The 18,654-nt window shown below is 43.5% G+C and overlaps 1 protein-coding gene across 5 annotated transcripts in view; it reads left to right on the top strand.

Moving 5' to 3' along the window:
* CORO1C (coronin 1C) overlaps positions 1 to 18,654 on the top strand; it is an 83,398-nt gene that overhangs the window by 26,598 nt on the left and 38,146 nt on the right. For 3 of the 5 annotated variants that reach the window (XM_060170333.1, XM_060170335.1, XM_060170334.1), the window contains one exon: positions 3,823 to 4,022. The exons of 1 other annotated variant lie outside the window; for it this stretch is intronic. In XM_060170333.1, the coding sequence (XP_060026316.1) occupies positions 3,828 to 4,022 (195 nt within the window). In that variant the 5' untranslated portion in view covers positions 3,823 to 3,827. Of the gene's footprint in view, positions 1 to 3,822; positions 4,023 to 6,975; positions 6,989 to 18,654 lie in introns of those variants that run through there. One more of the 5 variants, XM_060170337.1, reaches the window with a different exon arrangement.

Here is an 18,654-nt window from a genome sequence, read left to right as displayed (position 1 = left end):
TGCTCACTTGTGCAGATGGTCGTGTAGGGAAATGGATCCTGAGACCAGCTGGCTGTACCTTGGCTTTTGTGTGGATGTGCTTTTCTTTTGGTTTTCACCACCTCATGGAAGCTGTCTTATCTCCTCCAGTTTGAGAAGTATTCATACTGTTTCACACATGGAGGACCCCGGCCAAGCGGAAGCAAGTCATTTGCCGTCTCCTCCACCAGGTGCTCTCAGCCTCTGGTCCTGGTGGTCAGCTGGGAAGGTCTGGCAGCAGCTGGGCTGAGGAACACGCCTGCTCACCAGCCTGCCAAGGCTTTGTCACCTCAGCCCAGCCACACGCCCTAGGCTTGGAGAGAGGCCGCTTCCGCACATGCCTTGAAACGGTAGAAGGAGACTGGCAAAACTAACTTCTCTCCTTTTGTGCTTAGCAGTGGGCCCAGAGCCACGAGGAAGGGAATTCAAGGGGAGGAATTAGCAGCAGCCCCACATGTGTCCCATTTGGCATGAGTGGACAGGTGTTAGTTAGCCCTCCTGTCCTTGGGGATCAGGGGCACTTGTTTTCAGCTGAGCTGTGAAGGTTTGACTGTGTTCCATCTCCACTTGTGTTTTCTCGTGGCTCCTTCCTCCCTAGCCTGCGTGAACAGAATGTGCTGGCATTAGCAGACGGGAAAAGGACACTGTGGTGCAGCCCAGGAGACCTCAGGCAGGTGGGGCTGCTGATCCTAAAGCCTGAACGCTGTCAGTGCACGTGTCATTTGGACAACCCCGTGGAAGTTGGGGTCCGAAATGACCCATGAGGAAGCCTGGGAATACCAGCTTGGTGTCACTTCCTGTCCCCTAGGCCCTCTGGTTTACTTGGGAAGTGGCTGTGGTGAGTGATCAGCTCTGACATCCTGGTTTCCTTTACACTCCCTGAGTTTTTCTGTTCCTCTGTCTCACTGCCGCTGCCGGGATCACTACAGGCCTTTCTCAGGCCCAGTTCACCGTCACAGCCTCTTAGCCCATCCCCTTGCTTTTCGCTTCTTGCTGTCTTAAGAGGTCCAGTGTGCTAGCGTCAGACCACTTGTCATCCTCGTCTCTACTTTCCATTAAAATTTTTGCTACTCTTTTCCAAGACCTGGCTTTTGCCCCATGGTAGCAGTCAGACTTCTGGTAGCAGTCAGCACCAGGAGTTTGGTTCCGAGTTGCTCTGATTGTCCTGCCTGTGTTGGAAGCCTCTTGAAGGCAAGGGTGGTTTGCTTGTGCTGAATTCTCCACTGCATGTAGTTGGTCTTGTGGAAACACTCGTGAGCAGTCTCCGCTCTCAGACCAGAGTGCTGATGTCTGGAGAAAAAGCTGAAAAATGGAAAAATTGCCTTGGCAGACTGAGGAAAAAGCCACAATATCATAATTTGGGGGCGGAAGGATTCCTCAGTTTCAGATCTATCAGATAACTTCACTTTGGAGTTTCCTTATCTGTAAAAGGGGAGGGCGGGTTAGAGTGGATTGTCTTTCCATTCCCACCCAACTCTGAAAGGCTAATTTCCCTTCATTCTTTTTTTTTTTTTTACATCTTTATTGGAGTATAATTGCTTTACAATGGTGTGTTAGTTTCTGCTTTATAACAAAGTGAATCAGTTATACATATACATATGTTCCCATATCTCTTCCCTCTTGCATCTCCCTCCCTCCCACCCTCCCCATCCCACCCCTCCAGGCGGTCACAAAGCACCGAGCTGATATCCCTGTGCTATGCGGCTGCTTCCCACTAGCTATCTACCCCAAGCTTGGCAGTGTATATATGTCCATGCCTCTCCCTCGCTTTGTCACAGCTCACCCCTCCCCCTCCCCATATCCTCAAGTCCGTTCTCCAGTAGGTCTGTGTCCTTATTCCTGTCTTACCCCTAGGTTCTTCATGACATTTTTTTTCCTTAAATTCCATATATATGTGTTAGCATACGGTATTTGTCTTTCTCCTTCTGCCTTACTTCACTCTGTATGACAGACTCTAGGTCTATCCACCTCATTACAAATAGCTCAATTTCATTTCTTTTTATGGCTGAGTAATATTCCATTGTATATATGTGCCACATCTTCTTTATCCATTCATCTGATTATGGGCACTTAGGTTGTCTCCATCTCCGGGCTATTGTAAATAGAGCTTCAGTGAACATTTTGGTACATGACTCTTTTTGAATTATGTTTTTCTCAGGGTATATGCCCAGTAGTGGGATTGCTGGGTCATATGGTAGTTCTATTTGTAGTTTTTTAAGGAACCTCCATACTGTTCTCCATAGTAGCTGTACCAATTCACGTTCCCACCAGCAGTGCAGGAGTGTTCCCTTTTCTCCACACCCTCTCCAGCATTTATTGTTTGTAGATTTTTTGATGATGGCCATTCTGACTGGTGTGAGATGATATCTCATTGTAGTTTTGATTTGCATTTCTCTAATGATTAATGATGTTAAGCATTCTTTCATGTGTTTGTTGACAGTCTGTATGTCTTCTTTGGAGAAATGTCTATTTAGGTCTTCTGTCCATTTTTGGATTGGGTTGTTTGTTTTTTTGTTATTGAGCTGCATGAGCTGCTTATAAATTTTGGAGATTAATCCTTTGTCAGTTGATTCATTTGCAAATATTTTCTCCCAGTCTGAGGGTTGTCTTTTGGTGGTGTTTATGGTTTCCTTTGCTGTGCAAAAGCTTTTAAGTTTCATTAGGTCCCATTTGTTTATTTTTGTTTTTATTTCCATTTCTCTAGGAGGTGGGTCAAAAAGGATCTTGCTGTGATTTATGTCATAGAGTGTTCTGCCTATGTTTTCCTCTAAGAGTTTGATAGTTTCTGGCCTTACATTTAGGTCTTTAATCCATTTTGAGCTTATTTTTGTGTATGGTGTTAGGGAGTGATCTAATCTCATACTTTTACGTGTACCTGTCCAATTTTCCCAGCACCACTTATTGAAGAAGCTATCCTTTCTCCACTGTACATTCCTACCTCCTTTGTCAAATATAAGGTGACCATATGTGCGTGGGTTTATCTCTGGGCTTTCTATCTTGTTCCATTGATCTATCTTTCTGTTTTTGTGCCAGTACCATACTGTCTTGATTACTGTAGCTTTGTAGTATAGTCTGAAGTCAGGGAGCCTGATTCCTCCAGCTCCGTTTTTCGTTCTCAAGATTGCTTTGGCTATTCGGGGTCTTTTGTGTTTCCATACAAATTGTGAAATTTTTTTGTTCTAGTTTTGTGAAAAATGCCAGTGGTAGTTTGATAGGGATTGTATTGAATCTGTAGATTGCTTTGGGTAGTACAGTCATTTTCACAATGTTGATTCTTCCAATCCAAGAACGTGGTATATCTCTCCATCTATTTGTATCATCTTTAATTTCTTTCATCAGTGTCTTATAATTTTCTGCATACAGGTCTTTTGTCTCCTTAGGTAGGTTTATTCCTAGATATTTTATTCTTTTTGTTGCAATGGTAAATGGGAGTGTTATCTTGATTTCACTTTCAGATTTTTCATCATTAGTGTATAGGAATGCCAGAGATTTCTGTGCATTAATTTTGTGTCCTGCTACTTCCCTTCATTCTTTACCTTGATCTTTCTCTTGAAATTAAAACTGTTGAGCTGTTTCTGGATCTTGAGTTAGGAATTTTTCATTTCTTTGTCATTCTTGCCCTGACACATTTTGCAGTTTTCTCTGGCTACGTGCTGCTAAAGGAAATTTGGATTTGCCATTTGGCTACATATTAGAAGAGCAGACAAAATGCCATACCATTCTGTTATTTTTCAGCTTTTCATTTGTAAAAGTAAAACTTTCACTCAGGGGCATGATTTTAATATACTTTTTGTTCTCCCACAGACACGATGAGGCGAGTGGTACGACAGAGCAAGTTTCGCCATGTATTTGGACAGGCGGTGAAAAATGACCAGTGTTACGATGATATCCGGGTTTCTCGAGTGACCTGGGATAGTTCCTTTTGTGCTGTCAATCCCAGATTCGTTGCCATAATCATAGAAGCGAGTGGGGGAGGAGCGTTCCTTGTACTCCCTTTGCACAAGGTAAGTCATCTGACTTTCCATCCTGTGAGACACCCTCCGGTAATCTCTGTTTAGTCTGTAATAGATTGATTTTGGAGATTGATAGTCACTAAGCATTGTGTGATTTCTAGGAACATTAGACTTGGATGTAATTGAGCTTAAGTTCCACACGCTTTACTAACCACATCAGTTTTTCTCTGACAGAGAATCATTAAACAGAATGGCAAATTCTGTTCCGGGTGTGCTCTCTGCGGATGAAAAAGATTCTTATAATGATGCTGTGAGCATGGACAGGCACAGGAATTTTATGATTTGGTTCATAATCGTCCACTTTTCATAAAAGTTTTTCCCAAAAGTGCAATTTTAGAAACAATTATGTTTTTAAATGGGCAGAAATTGATAAGATTATAAGGGAATCTTTTTTGTGTGTGAGGTCATGAGGACTGAGACTTTTTGGTTTTGCTTTGTTTTTGGTTTTGAATGGTAAATGGGATGAGGGCTCAAGAAAATGTCCGCAAACAATGCAGATTTCAAGTCTGGACAGTAGTAGGTTTCAGCATAGGATCTAAACAGCGTTAACAAGCGGTGGAAATAAAGGCTCTGTATTGAAAGTGGTTCTGTGTGAGTTTGAACCCGCTGGGCTTCCTAGTTCTCCCTTCTTCTGACTTTATCCTTCCAGAGAGCCCTCTCCAGTATAGGGGAGAAGATAGGAGATTTGTAATTTTCTGCCTGTTCTTGAAAATTGTAGATGAAAGTCTGTACTAGCTTTAACAGGAAATCCCAGAATTGCAAATAATGGGGGGTGGGAAACACCGTGGAGAGCTTGGAAAGAGTCATTTTCTGATTAGCTTTTAGGAGGAAAATAAGTTTGGTGAGTCCTGAGCCCTAATGATAAGGATGCAGATGTTGGGTCATGTTACAGCTGTTTCCACTCTGCTGGGAACAGTGGGTCTCCCTGAGTCTGAGCCATGCCTAGTAGAGGCATGTCTCATCATAATGGACCATGTGATTCTGAAAGTGGTTACAGTAACATGAATTTCTGTCAAAGTATTGTATTTTGGTGTTTTTTCCTTAGGAAAACTCTTGCTGGGAAAACTTCCAATTCTCTTGTACTTTTTTCATTCTCTCAGATGCTCATGACTAACTTGTTTTATTTTAACATCTGATTTGTATCTCAGTGGCTGGATTGATGTGATATTACACAATAGAACCATCTCACTACAGAGGAGATGGATGCCTTTGGGGAACAAATCTGACATATGTTTCCAAACGTACTTTCTTATTGGCGAAGTTGTTAATCATGTTTTAAAGGAGAATCTTTTCATTAAATTGAAATTAAATTTTCTACTCAGATACTTTTGCTTTTGTGGAGGAGATTGTTGTTTCAGTGATGAACAATACATTACACTATTGTAGCTGTACTTACCTGATTTGGGAGTGGGGGTTGGAGTTTAATGCCAGTCGCGTTTGATCTCCACGACTTTCTAGTCGATTTGTTCACCAAGAGCAAGGAGCATTTGGAAACTTGACTTTTCAGTTGTGGGTCTTATGGCAGCCAGCTGAAAAGACACCTCAGCTTGTCAAGCAAGGTCAGGCACTGAAGTACCATGATCTCTTTTGAGTCCAAGAGGGATAAATTTACGACTTTTTGCTTCAAAGAAGGAGAATAAGCCAATTAAGAAGCCCCAAATAAACTTTTGAACGGCTAATCTTCCTCCAAGTTCAGACAGTTCTCTTCAAGTCCCACATTCACAAAAGGCTCTGTGAGTCCACCTTTGCTTTCACAAACACATGCTTTAGAGTTACATTTATACTGTTTAAGGGGGCCCTGTGTGCAGGTCCTAAGCTAACTGGATCTTATGCTTTGGTTTTCAGTTGCATTAAGTGACCAATACCTAATAAATAGGTTTTATTATTTTGTTCTTCAACCAGCTGTTTAGGAATTGGGACAGAATAAGTTGCTTCAGAAATTATCATGTTTGAACGAAACTTTGGTTTTTGGAGGAGCCTCGAGGGTCTGTCTTTTTCCCAGGCTTATAATACATTCTGTGTGGCTCTACTCCTTAAATATTAATTTGTGTTGGAAGAGGTGACATTGGCATAAACTAAGCACAGTGACACCCATTGGAAATAAGGTCAGTACTTGGGGTTATCGACTTTTATAATCGACAGGTTCACACGTACTCTGGGATTTTTGTGTATTAAAGTGTGTGTATTGAGCCCTTAGGGTCAGTGTGGCATCGAGGAAGGAACATGGGTCTGGAGCCAGGGGTTCAATCCTGTCTTGGTCACCGACTTGTGGTGAGACATGGATATGTCACTCTGTCCTTATGCTCTCCCGTATCTCTACCTGTAACGTGAGGGGCTCTATATAAAAGTGATTTTCTAAATGGTTCTGAAGAACTTAGGGGCAGGATAAAGATACAGACGTAGAGAATGGACTTGAGGACACGGGGAGGGGGAAGGGTAAGCTGGGACAAAGCGAGAGAGTGGCATGGACTTATATATACTACCAGATGTAAAATAGATAGCTAGTGGGAAGCAGCCGCATAGCACAGGGAGATCAGCTCAGTGCTTTGTGTCCACCTAGAGGGATGGGATAGGGAGGGTGGGAGGGAGACGCAAGAGGGAGGGGATATGGGGATATATGTATATGTATAGCTGATTCACTTTGTTATACAGCAGAAACTAACACACCATTGTAAAGCAATTATACTCCAATAAAGATGTTAAAAAAAAAAAAGTGGTTTGCTACCCAAAATTCAGCAAAGGAAACACTGTTGTTCCTTTTCTTTCCCTCCTTAGTGTCAACACGTAACTTTGGGAAGTAGATGCCTTTTTACTCGTGGCTGCTTTTCCTCCAAGGGCAAGGCTGAGCCCAGCAAAGAAAAGTGGTCTGTGGCTCCTGTAGACAGTTCTGTGTCTCGGGAGGTCTTAGAAGGATCCGCTGTGATGGCGGGGCCTAGCCCGGAGCCCCGAAGTGTCAGGTGACACCCACCTTTCTTTTCTTCCTAAGACCCTGTCCCTTGACTACTTACTACCTAGGCTTTTAGAAAATAGAACTATGCTCCACGTTGTCAGAAAACCTGCATTTCTGCCTGCATTAAAGGGCTGATTGCCCTCTGGATATCTATTTCCTTATAATTTTAGTATAATAATGAAGATTTAAATACGGATCGTAAGTTTTACATTTTTACAGATATTTCGTTGTTCATATAGTACGAGGTCTTCACTGTTCTTTGACTATGCACGTGTAGTTTGATTGTCTATAGACTGAGTGTCTGCTGGGTGCCATCTTTGCTCTCCAGGAGCACTGCATCTGCTTTTCATTGTGGTCAGTTTCCTGACCACCCCCCGGCCCCCAGGAGATTGCTGGTACTGCGGTGTTTGTCTCACCTTTAGAAGTGCAACCTTGAAGGACGAAAACATTGGGGACCTGAGTACATGGTGAACCCACTGATCCTAGTACAGGACTCTGCCCTGGAAAAGAGATCCTACAACTTCAGTGTCTTGGCAACTTTGAAATAGTTTTACAATGAGGTGCTGCTTTTGTTTAAAGGCAAAGAAAAACCAAATTCCCACATATAATAAGAAGTGATGCTTGAAATGAAGATTGTGGGAAATGATGCTCTGGGTGTGTACTGGGCTCCTGTACGTGTTGATGGCAGTCTAGGATTTCTCTAAACATGAACTTAAGGAGGTGGGTATGGTTTTTAATCACTATCTCAAGAGACTTCTGGCAGTGTGTGTGTGTGTGTGTGTGTGTGTGTGTGTGTGTGTATGTGTGTGTGTGTGTGTCTGTGTCCCCCCGCTGCTCTTTTTTTTCCTGGTTATAGTCAGCCAGGTTGGTTTCAGTGATGCTTTGGGGGCTTTCTGTCCATGTTAATATTGAATATGTGTGTACTGATCTTAAGATGTATTGTGACTCTGAAAGGCTCCCATTTTAAAACATGGCCTTCCATGAATTCTTCTTCAAAGTTAGTTAGCGTCAGCAGTAAGTAGGACTTATTGCAACCTCATGAGGCTTCTGATTAGATTCCAGGAGAATCATGGTCTCTGTCTTCCAGGACTTCAAATTAAAAATGGAAGGAGTGGTAGAGACAAATACATTGACACATACACAGCAAGAGGTAAGCTTAGGAATGCATATATGTTTATTTAAGTGTATGGTTTATGAGGTTTTTGTTCGAAAGGTTTTATTAGAGAAAGTAGGATTTTAAGAGATCACTGCTGGGGGAATACGGAAAGTGCTCAGCCCTGAGGTGGGGCGATTTAGATTAGCACACATGATTCAGGGTTTCTTTTGTCATGCTTCCCTCAAGCTGTGGCATGCTGTTCAGTCATGACTTCTCAAGGTGTGGCTTAGTACATTTTCTTATTCTTTGGTCTTTCATAGGATGAATAATATCAGTCTTGTTGAACAGAAGTTGGCTTTGTGGTTTTGGCCGTTGCGTTCTCCCCACAACTACACAAGCTGCCTTGTCAGGAGCACACAGGTTCCAGCCCCCTGTGCGCTACCACGTGGGCACAAAGGGCACGAACGAGCCTCTCCTTGTGCAGGAGCCATGCTTGTGATGTGAGACCAAGGCATTCCCATCCCTGTTGTGAGCCATGGTGGCTCCTACAAACAGCAATGTTAGATGTGTGTGGGCACAGGCGTGCACATACACACTAAAACTTCAGATCACAGTGAACCTGGAACAAGGGTTGAGGGAGTTGGTTAGAATTCTATGCTCTTGATGTCTTGACATCCGCTTGGAGGGAGGATGCAAATTGGAGGGCTCCTGTCTTCCCTAATCGCTTTCTCCCTTTCTCCCTTGACTGTTCTTACTTTGGAGGATTGGAGTGATGGCTAATTTCATCTTCCCAGTAATTGCCTAGGAGAGCAGCTCTGCTCTGGGCCATGATGGGATGGGTGTGGCCAAGTCTTTGTCAGCCTTTTGGGTCACTGTCTCCTCTCTCTTCTTGCTCCTCTGGTGTAGCTGTGAGGTGCCTTCTTATACACAGTTATGTTTCTCCCATATATTTTAAGAACTGTGTGTGGGAATATTTGGGATCTTGCTTTATTTATGTCTGTGAACTATCTTTTCAACTCATTTTGTAGTCTTTCTCAACTAGAGTTTTGTGAAAGAATTCAGCCCCTACAGAAAATCATTTCAGTGAATATTTTCTTAGTTTTCTCAAGAAAGGGACATAGCTAAGCCTTATAGATGGATAGGAGAGAAATTAATCCATTACATAAAGTAGCTGCCTTAGGGCATTAGGACTTAATTCCTTCACAGAACCCAGGTTGACAAGGGCTGCTTTAGAGTATTTTTCTGTCATATTTATTGAAGAAGAAATTTATTGAGGAAGAAATCTTGATTCATTTCAGTCAGTGTTCTAAGTGCTCCTTCTTAATGTTTAGTATCCAACTCAAATTTTATCTCCAATTTGCTGAGACAGTGGAAATCATCCTCTGGGATTCCTTAGCTGCTTGTCTCATGCCACTAGTACCACAGGCTGCATTATCACATTGTAATGTAATTATTTTCTTAGCCACATAACAGATAACGGGAGGGTGGTTGGAATTATATGCTCTTGATCTCTTGACCTTCGCTTGGATGGAGGATACAAAATGGATGGGTGTATGGTAGGGTTCTCCAGCATCTCACCTTACTCTCTTGTGGTAGCAGCCTCCAAGATGGGCTCCAATGGTTCTTGCCTCCTTGTGTCTTGCCGTTGTGTGGTTCCCTCCCACATTAAATAGGGCTGACCTGTGTAGCCACTAGGATATGGAGGAATTGATGGAGTGTGACTTCTGAGACTCGGTCATAAAAGCATATTGGCTTCTTTATTTCTTTTGGAGCTTTCATGCTGTAAGGACACTCAAGCAGCTCTGTGGAGAGGTCCATAGGACCGCCCGCCAGTAGCCAGCACTGACTTACCAACCACGTGAGTGTGTCATCTTGAAGGTGGATCCTGCAAACCTAGCTGACACCTTGACTCAGGAGAACCCTCAGCCAGAACCACCCAGATAAGCTGCTTTTGAACTCCTGACCCACAGAAACTGTGTGAGATGAGAAATGCTTATTGTTTTAAGTAGCTGAATCTTAGGGTAACTCATTAAGCAGCAGTGATAACTAAAACATGTACAGTTGACCCTTGAAAAACCTGCCACGGGGGTTAGGGGTGCAGACCCCTTTGGCAGTTGAAAATCTATATATAAGTTTACAGTTGGCCCTCTGTATCCATGGTTCTGCATCTGTGGATTCAACCAACCATGGATCTTGTAGTACATATTTTTTGGAAAAAATTTGCATATAAGTGGACCTGCATAGTTTAAACCTGTGTTTAAAGGGTCAGCTGTATTCTCAGGATATGGCACTTGACTCAATAATGTTAGGTCACACAATGCACAAATAAATGAGTAATTCAAAGCGGCCTAAAAGGCCTTTGGATAATTTTAAACACTCTTTCCACCTCTCCTTTTAAAAAAAAATCTGTATAGATAGATACATACATATAGATATACAGCATTCTATAATAAATCTTAAATGAATAATTGAGGGATTCTGTAGTAGTAATATCAGAAATATTACCAAAGCTCTATGAAGAGTGAATTGTTGTTTAAGCTTAAGTGAAATCTAAAACAGTACTTTAAAAAAATTACATTAATTCATTCACATACTTATTTCTCAGACATTTGAGCACCTGCTCTGTGCCAGGACCTGTTTCGAATCTTGCTCTTAAAAAAGCTTTGCTAACAGTTGACCTCGATCTCTCCAATGGGGAGGTTTGTCTGTGTCTAAAGGGCTCTGACACAGCGATGGGAGATGAGTTCTCAATGAGGCTCAAGGAAGATGTCACAGAGAAGGTTCTGTTGGAAGTTGGGTTTCTCCTGAGTGTAGGAGCCAGGGATGAAACAGAAGAGGAGCCCAACCAACTCACTAAACTGATGTGTTAGAAGAGGGGCTCTGTTCCCAGGAGGGCGAAGAACGGGGGGGGGGCCACATTCCTTCTTTCTGCGTTGGGATGGCCTTTTCTCGTATTGGAGAAATGGAATGCTTGATTGGAGGGGGATTGGGAGGAGCTGTAGGACAGCTTTTTGGTAGAAAAATTACACACTTCTTGGCTCTTTTTTTCCTTCACTTCCAGTGTAAATAGTACAAAACTAGTGTTTTCCTTCACTGTTATACGGAGAAGAACCAGGATAAGCACTGCTCTGCATTTTAGGATTTTTGTTAAAACTGGATCTACGTGGCATCTTTCCACTGTTTCAGCTTCAGGAAAAGGCAGTGACTTCATGTTATATTCATAAAAATAAGGCTCCAGAGTGACATCAGAATGTGCTTGGAGGGTCCCCTTCATATATGATGTCTTAGTTTTTGCACACGGTGGGGTTGCTGTCATACCTCTGTTCTACAGTTGCAGAAATTGAAACTCAGGCTGAGTGACTGCCTGGAGCTGTGGGGTCTTCCGTGGATTAGAACCTAGGTCTCTGAATCTTTATTTGGTTGGTACATGTATATGTGTGTGTATATATATATATATATATATATATATATATATATAGTTTTGTTTTGTTTTGTTTTTTCGAGGTACGCGGACCTCTCACTGTTGTGGCCTCTCCCGTTGCGGAGCACAGGCTCCGGACACGCAGGCTCAGCGGCCATGGCTCACGGGCCCAGCCGCTTCGCGGCACGTGGGATCTTCCCAGACCGGGGCACGAACCCATGTCCCCTGCACCGGCAGGCAGACTCTCAACCACTGCACCACCAGGGAAGCCCTGTACATGTATATTTTTGATTAACATTTTTTTCCCACTGAGTGTGAAAGATTTTTTAATAGAAACCGTGGTCTAATTGACACTTAATCCTTTGCATTCTTTCTCTGGGATTAGAAGACTTAATAACAAAAACACTAGCCTGTCAGGGCTCTGATTCTGGCAGCTCGGAGAATTGTCTCAAGGTTTGGAAAGTGCTTGGTCTCTACCGCGCCTTGCGAGTAGACAGTGGCAGTGATGGAGTCGCAGCAGCTCACATCATTGAGGGCTTCCTTTAAGTGCCAGGCGCCGTGCTGATAAGTGCCTTCTTTCATGGACTAGTTCAAAAGAAATGGCAGTCTCCCGATGGTGCTTTTCTCTGTGACCCCCAGTTACTGCCAGCACCTGCTGGATTTGCATTGGCTGCGCCTCCCCCTTACTGTACGCTGCTGACAGGCAATTTCCATTCCCACAAATAGCGGTGCCCCATTTTGGACAAGGGTGGCGATGCTAGTAGCCCTTTGTACAGATGTGGACATCTGGCACAGGGTAGCTTTGGTGTGATGGGCAGGGGCTTTTATTCAGTGCCAGTGTCCTGATGTGTCCTGGGATGCCCATTCACCGCCTCCTGAAATAGATGCTGTCTGTCTGCTACCCTGAGCACCTTAACTGTCAATTGTGTGGGCTGTGAAAGGCTGGGAGGCAGGGCAGGGCCAGCAGTGGAGGATGCGGGGTGGGGGGCACCAGGTGCAGAACAATGACTTCCAAATTACTTCCGAGCTGCCAGCCCCACGAGCATTGCACGGCCTCATTACCACATGAAGTGCCACAGAAGGACCTTTTCATCTGCTCCCAGTGACTGTTTTCCACAGTCTTGTTGGGTGGGGGGGGGATGGGAGGGGGACACCCTACTCACCCCCAGTTAACAATGGAGCACAAAGTCCTGGCAGAAGGAATCTTACCATGTACCCTGGGGCTATTTTTGATTACAGTGAGTGGCTGTGACTCAGAGTGTGCCCTGGCAGATGACGGCTCCCCCCTCCCCTCCCCTGCCTTCCTCCTACCCCCTCCCCTGGAGATGAGCAAGCAGCCTGTCCTTTGTGCGTTTCCTTGGCCGGCCTCTCACGCTGCTGCAGTTCACTGATATGTCCACAGCAGCCGGCCTGCAGGCCTGACAGGGCTCTGACAGTGGTTTTTACCATATATGGCCATCAGAGCGCTGGGGCTGTCAGCCGGCCAGGATCATTTCCTTCCTTTGCTTTGATTGGCTGCCTGGCTCGGAGAATGGTGGGATCTGGGAGTGTGTGGTGAGGGGAAGCCACTGAGTCAAGTGCAAAGAACATTTAACTCTTTCCTGGTTTTCTGGAGCGTGAGTCTGGGCTGAGCACATGGGCAAGTGCTGCTGCCAGAAGCCGCCTTGTATAAACGTGATGATGACCCAAGTCAGGGAAGCAGCGAAGAGCAGGTTTCTGAATACTGATTACTCTACTAAAATAGACTCCAGGTGCAATGGACAGATTTCTGCTGTCCCCGTTTGTCCAGAAGCCTCTTTATAACCATATGTAGTAAACGTTCTGCTCTCACCAAGTTGAATTCCATGCTAGTTGGGGGTGGGACCTGAGCTGAGTCCAGGGAAGGCTGAGCCTGGAGGGCAAGTGATGAGCACAGCACGTGTTGGCTTTCTCAGAGGAACGGGGACTTGGGTTTCCTTTCTGGCTGAGCTTTAAGTCGGGAGTAAATGATACAGGCTACTGAATTGGGTCTCTGCTCCAGTCCTCCTGCTGTTTACAACCACTGCAAGATGTGAGCTGCCTCGGCCATGCAGCCCAAGGCATTTGCCTAAAGAAAGAGAAAAAAGAGAGCTGTGATATTTTTCTGTTTTTCATCCCCACTTCAAGAAGGGTGGGTTTTTGTTCTGAGGCTTGTGGGTAAACCAGTGCAGAGCTGGGATTGGAAGGGGTAGCTCTGGGGCTTTTCCTCATTCACCAAGGGTCCCATGGGAGGAATCTCCAGTGTCATTGGAGATGACACTCAGTACCAAGGGTTAGGCAACAAGTTACTCTCCTTTCTGCTTGGATATTAAATGCTTTGTTTTAATTTCCTATATTTGCACTTAGTTCGATAGTTCTTTTGCTTTCCAGTTTTTCCTTTCGAGCTGAATTGTATTTTGACCAGGTTCTACCTCATCTTGGGCTCCTAGTTTTTCTTTGTTCTCAGACCAGAGGGATCGTATGGAATTACTTGTCTGCATTGATGAGGATTTTGCTTTATAAATTTTCTGCTAAGTCAGGAAGTTAAGAAATAGAGCTTCTCCATTTGCTGTTGTGTATTTAGGTGTGGTTGAGTAAGGAAATGCCAACTCTTCCACCTTTTTGCTTTGTGATAATAAAATATCCATAGTTTTATAGTAACTGCCCTCAAGTTCTTAATGGACTTTTAAAATGGTCTGTTCACTATTCAACGCAGTTTTTAAAGAGGACCTGTGATGCCAAAATGGTTTGCTTGGCATTTTCACTTGTGCCCGTAAAGACTGTTCCTTTTCACTCACAGGCAGGGGAGGGCTCTCAGCACCATGCTGCCTCTCCCTGGCAGCTGTGGCGGCTGGCTTACTTTCCAGGACCCGGTAACCCAATCTCTATGTGCTATTCCAGAGCACCTCCTCTCACCCTCAGGGTTGGCGTTTCTGGTTCCCTTAAAGTAAAACCTCCCCAGAATGTTTTATTCCTGGGCCACGAGCTGTCACTCTTGGTGACCAGCCTGTCAGCAGGCCCTGTATTGTGTGCATCGGTCTTCCTGGTAAGCTGCAGGGGTCCCTGTCTTGCTCTTCTGGCCAGTCTCTCCCCTGTGCCACGACCACTGTCACTGTAGCTCCTCCCTGTGAGGGAGCAGGGCCTGAAGAGATTGCAGTGGAACATGTATCCACATAAATAATACTGTTCCAAGAAAAAGGAAGTTGAAAAAAAACGAAAACCCACTTCAATAGATATCCTTTTTTGACTCCTTTGAACTCTGCACAATATGAATGGAGGCCTTATGCCCAGGCTGCAAACTTTTCCTTTGCTTCTGAGCACATGTTTGACTTAACCATTCTCCTTGTGGAGGGTTCAAGAATTCTCAGGGTATTACTCCAAGGCCAGTAATGAGGTATTATCTCTGCCTTTGAAAAGATCTTTTAATGTATGGACAATATGATAAAGTTACTGAACTTTGGACACATCAAGTGATTTTGATGAGCATTTTTTCCTAAAATGAAAACCTGTATGAATATAAAGTAGGGAATGAACAGTTTGAAAATCTTTGTTCCTTGAGTCAGGGTGGGGGGTGGAGTGGGGCCTGTTTGGGCCTTACATCTGAGGGTGGTGTAACCAGTTTGGATAAATAATAAGCTCAGATTATAGTAATGGATTATAAAGTGGATGGATTATAAGAAGAATGCAGATGAGAAGTTTGGAGGGAGGTCCTGGGAGGGAGCTTCCTGCTCTGGACTAGCTGAGGGAGATGGCCTAGGAAGCGGTCACAACCCACCGCCCCAGACCAGCTTGCATTTCTAGAACTGAATCCAGAGTGTAAACTAGAAGGACATTGTATGTCGAATACCGTGAGCATCTGAAAGGGGAATATTTGATTTGAGTGATAAAAGTAATGGGTGTCACTTTTTGGCACCATAGGAGTTTTTTTTTTTTAACTTTGTGGAAATGTATGTTAGTTGTGAGAAAGAGTAAGCCTGCTGGGTAAAGTGTTACATGGCTTTAACCAATGTTACTTTTGGAAGGAACCAGTAATTATTAGATTGAGCCTCGTTGGCACCAGTTTGGTAGTATCTTCAGTCTAATATTGAGTGAGCTAATGTGTGGATCGAAAACAATTACCATGTGAGGGGTCTGTCTTACACTAAGAAACAATCATTCTGAATGATTAATGCAAAGGTCATATGGGAAGCATCCCAATGTTGTATTTTGAGACTTTGGGAGGGTGAAAATGTCTGCACCTGTAAAATACGCCATTAGCTTCCTTGAAAATACATCCTAGGGTGGAACTCCTTTACAGAAGCATCTATGAGAAGATTTCTGTACGTGTCTGTTTGTATATATTAGAATTCTTTTGATTGAACGGTAGTGTCTTCGGCGTGTGGGATGAGTGCACTTCCTAAATATGGATGCCTTTTTGAAAGGAGATATGACAAATAAGTAAGATAGGACCTCCCTGGTGGTGCAGTGGTTAAGAATTCGCCTGCCAACGCAGGGGAAACGGGTTCGAGCCCTGGTCTGGGAAGATCTCACATGCTGCAGAGCAACTAAGCCCATGTGCCACAACTACTGAGCCTGTGCTCTAGAACCCGCAGGCTACAACTACTGAGCCCACACGCCGCAACTACTGGAGCTGTGTGCCTAGAGCCTGTGCTCGGCAACAAGAGAAGCCACTGCAATGAGAAGGCTGCGCACTGCAACGAAGAGTAGCCCCCGCTCGCTGCAACTAGAGAAAGCCTGCGTGCAGGAGTGAGGACCCAACACAGCCAAAAATAAATAAATAAGTAAAATAAAATTACTAAAAAAAAAAATAAGGTACACTATTTGATATAAATGGATGCAGTTGTGGTTTCCTATTCAAACTAATGGGAAATACCTTTACAACTAGAAATATCGTTTCATAAGAGTTACATTGAATTTTGTATGCCTAAGGAGGAAATGTTTTTGCCAACTTATTTAAAATTATAAACATTCCTTCTTAGAGCAGTTTTACAAAGATATGTATTTACTGATGCTTCAATTTTGATTTTTTTACCCCTCCCCCCCGCCCCAGAAAGAAAGAAAGCGAGCCTGTAGGAGGAGAGTATTGCCTAACTCTGTGAGCTTAGTTGAAGCATCAGTCTCCACGAGCTCTGCTGAGGCTTTTGGCTGCTTTGAAATTTTTGAAGACCTTCCCCATACCCAAAGTGAATGATAGTGCCGGTGTCTAGGTGGTTTTCTGCCACCGTAAGGGTTGCTAGCCAGAACATGTCAAAGCCATCAACCTCAGCTTGGGCCGCCACATGGAAATTGTGCTGTCACACCTCTCCCTCGGGCCAGCTGTAGGCACACTTTGGAGGCTGCATTTTCCCTGGGGCTCATATTGCTGGGCCTCCTGCAGGCCACCGGATCTTTTAGATAATAATAGTCCTTAAGCCAGTGCCCTGACCTATTTCACCAGTGTCCCACAAGTGTATGAACTGGGGTCTGGGCCAGAGCCTTTGGGAACCTTGGTGTTGGTCATTTTCGCCACTTGAGTTGACTTGCTGGTAATTCTCATCACTTGGAGTTTTAGCTAGAGAGGTACCATAAAAGCTCTATGGCATGTGATCGGGATAACTAGTAAGTAATCAATACATTTGAATAATTATTTAAAGCAAGAAATCTGAATCTCCAACTGGCTAGTCTCAGCTAAACTTTCAATTCCATGCTAGCAAAGTAGTAATATTCTAGATGATGTAACTGAGGTGATGCATCCTTAATGAAACAGTGGACTGATTTGTTAGTAAATGAAATTATTCTATATGTAACCCTTGGGAAATTGATGAGTAGTTATTAAATCACTGTTCAGCCAAAAAAGATACTTTAAAAGGTGTTATTAAGTTCTTGTCAGTCTTTCTCCCAGCCTCAGCATTCATTTAAACTTGCTGCTTAGACATGCAGGTAAGCCGTGTTGTCACCATGACTTGCAATGATGTCTTTCTGAATGGTCCTTCACAATCTAGAATTAGACATGGATTCCTTGGTTTATTCACGGGATGATAAATGAGGATGTGTCATGATTATGAATGAGAAATGCATTCTCATTAGATCCCAGGGCAAAATGACTTTCAGAAGTGATGTGCCCTCATCTTTACCATATAAGGCCGTTACTGTATGGTTTCCTTCAGTTTCCATGGACTTGAGCTCTCAGCAGTTTATAATTGCCCAGCTCCGCCCTTTTAAAGATACATACTTATGGGTGAAATATGTTGTTGTGCTTTAGGTTTGATTTTGTTATGGGTAAGAAGCTATTTGGAGGTGCAAGCCCTTGGAATCACAGCAGCTGATAACTTGACTGTGTGGAGCACACCCTGTGTGTAAAACCATCATTGCACATTTAAAACGGCATTTTTTTCTCATACTTCTTTTTGTTCCTCTATCACTGTCAGACATTTAGTCGATTCCCTTTCTGTTGTGCTGCAGGATGATGCTACTTTCCCTGTTTTATTTGTTGTAAGGATTTATGATGATGTTATAACCAGAGGAAGCAGCTGTTTGCAGGGTATCATTTTTTATTAACTTGTGTTTCTGATGACCAGCTGCCACTAATTTCAACATTACTCTTGTGCCTTTTTCACAACCCCATGGCATAGTGGAAATGTTCTTTCTCTGTAGAAACCTAGTAGGATTGTCAGTGATATTTTAGATGTCTGCTTCTTGGTTTTCTCTGTTCCTATTTCTTTACTTACAAAGTGGGAATAACAGGGTTGCTGTTTCATGAAGGTAGTTGTGATAATGCCCATAAAAGATTGTCATACAGTTCTTAGCATGTAACGTAAGCACTCTGAAAGTGCTAGCGATTTTTATTACTAATTATTTGTTTTTGATAGAAAGGGGGGAAATAAGTGGCAGTTGTCTTTTGAATTACATTCAAGTTCCCGTGAAACTGTTGGGCTCTTTATTACTTTTATGCTATAGACTTGTCGGGGCTGAGTTGAGAATGGCAGAAATGCTTCTTACTATTCTCAGATATCTTACTTGATTGAAGAATACTGGTGAGTAGCTATTTACTTTTGGCCAGGGTTGTATAATTTTAACCTTAAAAAGAAAAGTCATTTAGTAAGCTTCTGAGTATAATTAAGAGCAACTAGTATTAATGTACTACCAGATTCCCCTCAAAATTGCTGTATATCTGAGCAAA

This window comes from Lagenorhynchus albirostris, chromosome 14, assembly GCF_949774975.1.
Source record: "Lagenorhynchus albirostris chromosome 14, mLagAlb1.1, whole genome shotgun sequence".
NCBI lineage: Eukaryota > Metazoa > Chordata > Mammalia > Artiodactyla > Delphinidae > Lagenorhynchus > Lagenorhynchus albirostris.
The sequence above is the reverse complement of the archived record's forward strand: the minus strand, read 5'-3'. Positions and strand labels throughout refer to the sequence as shown.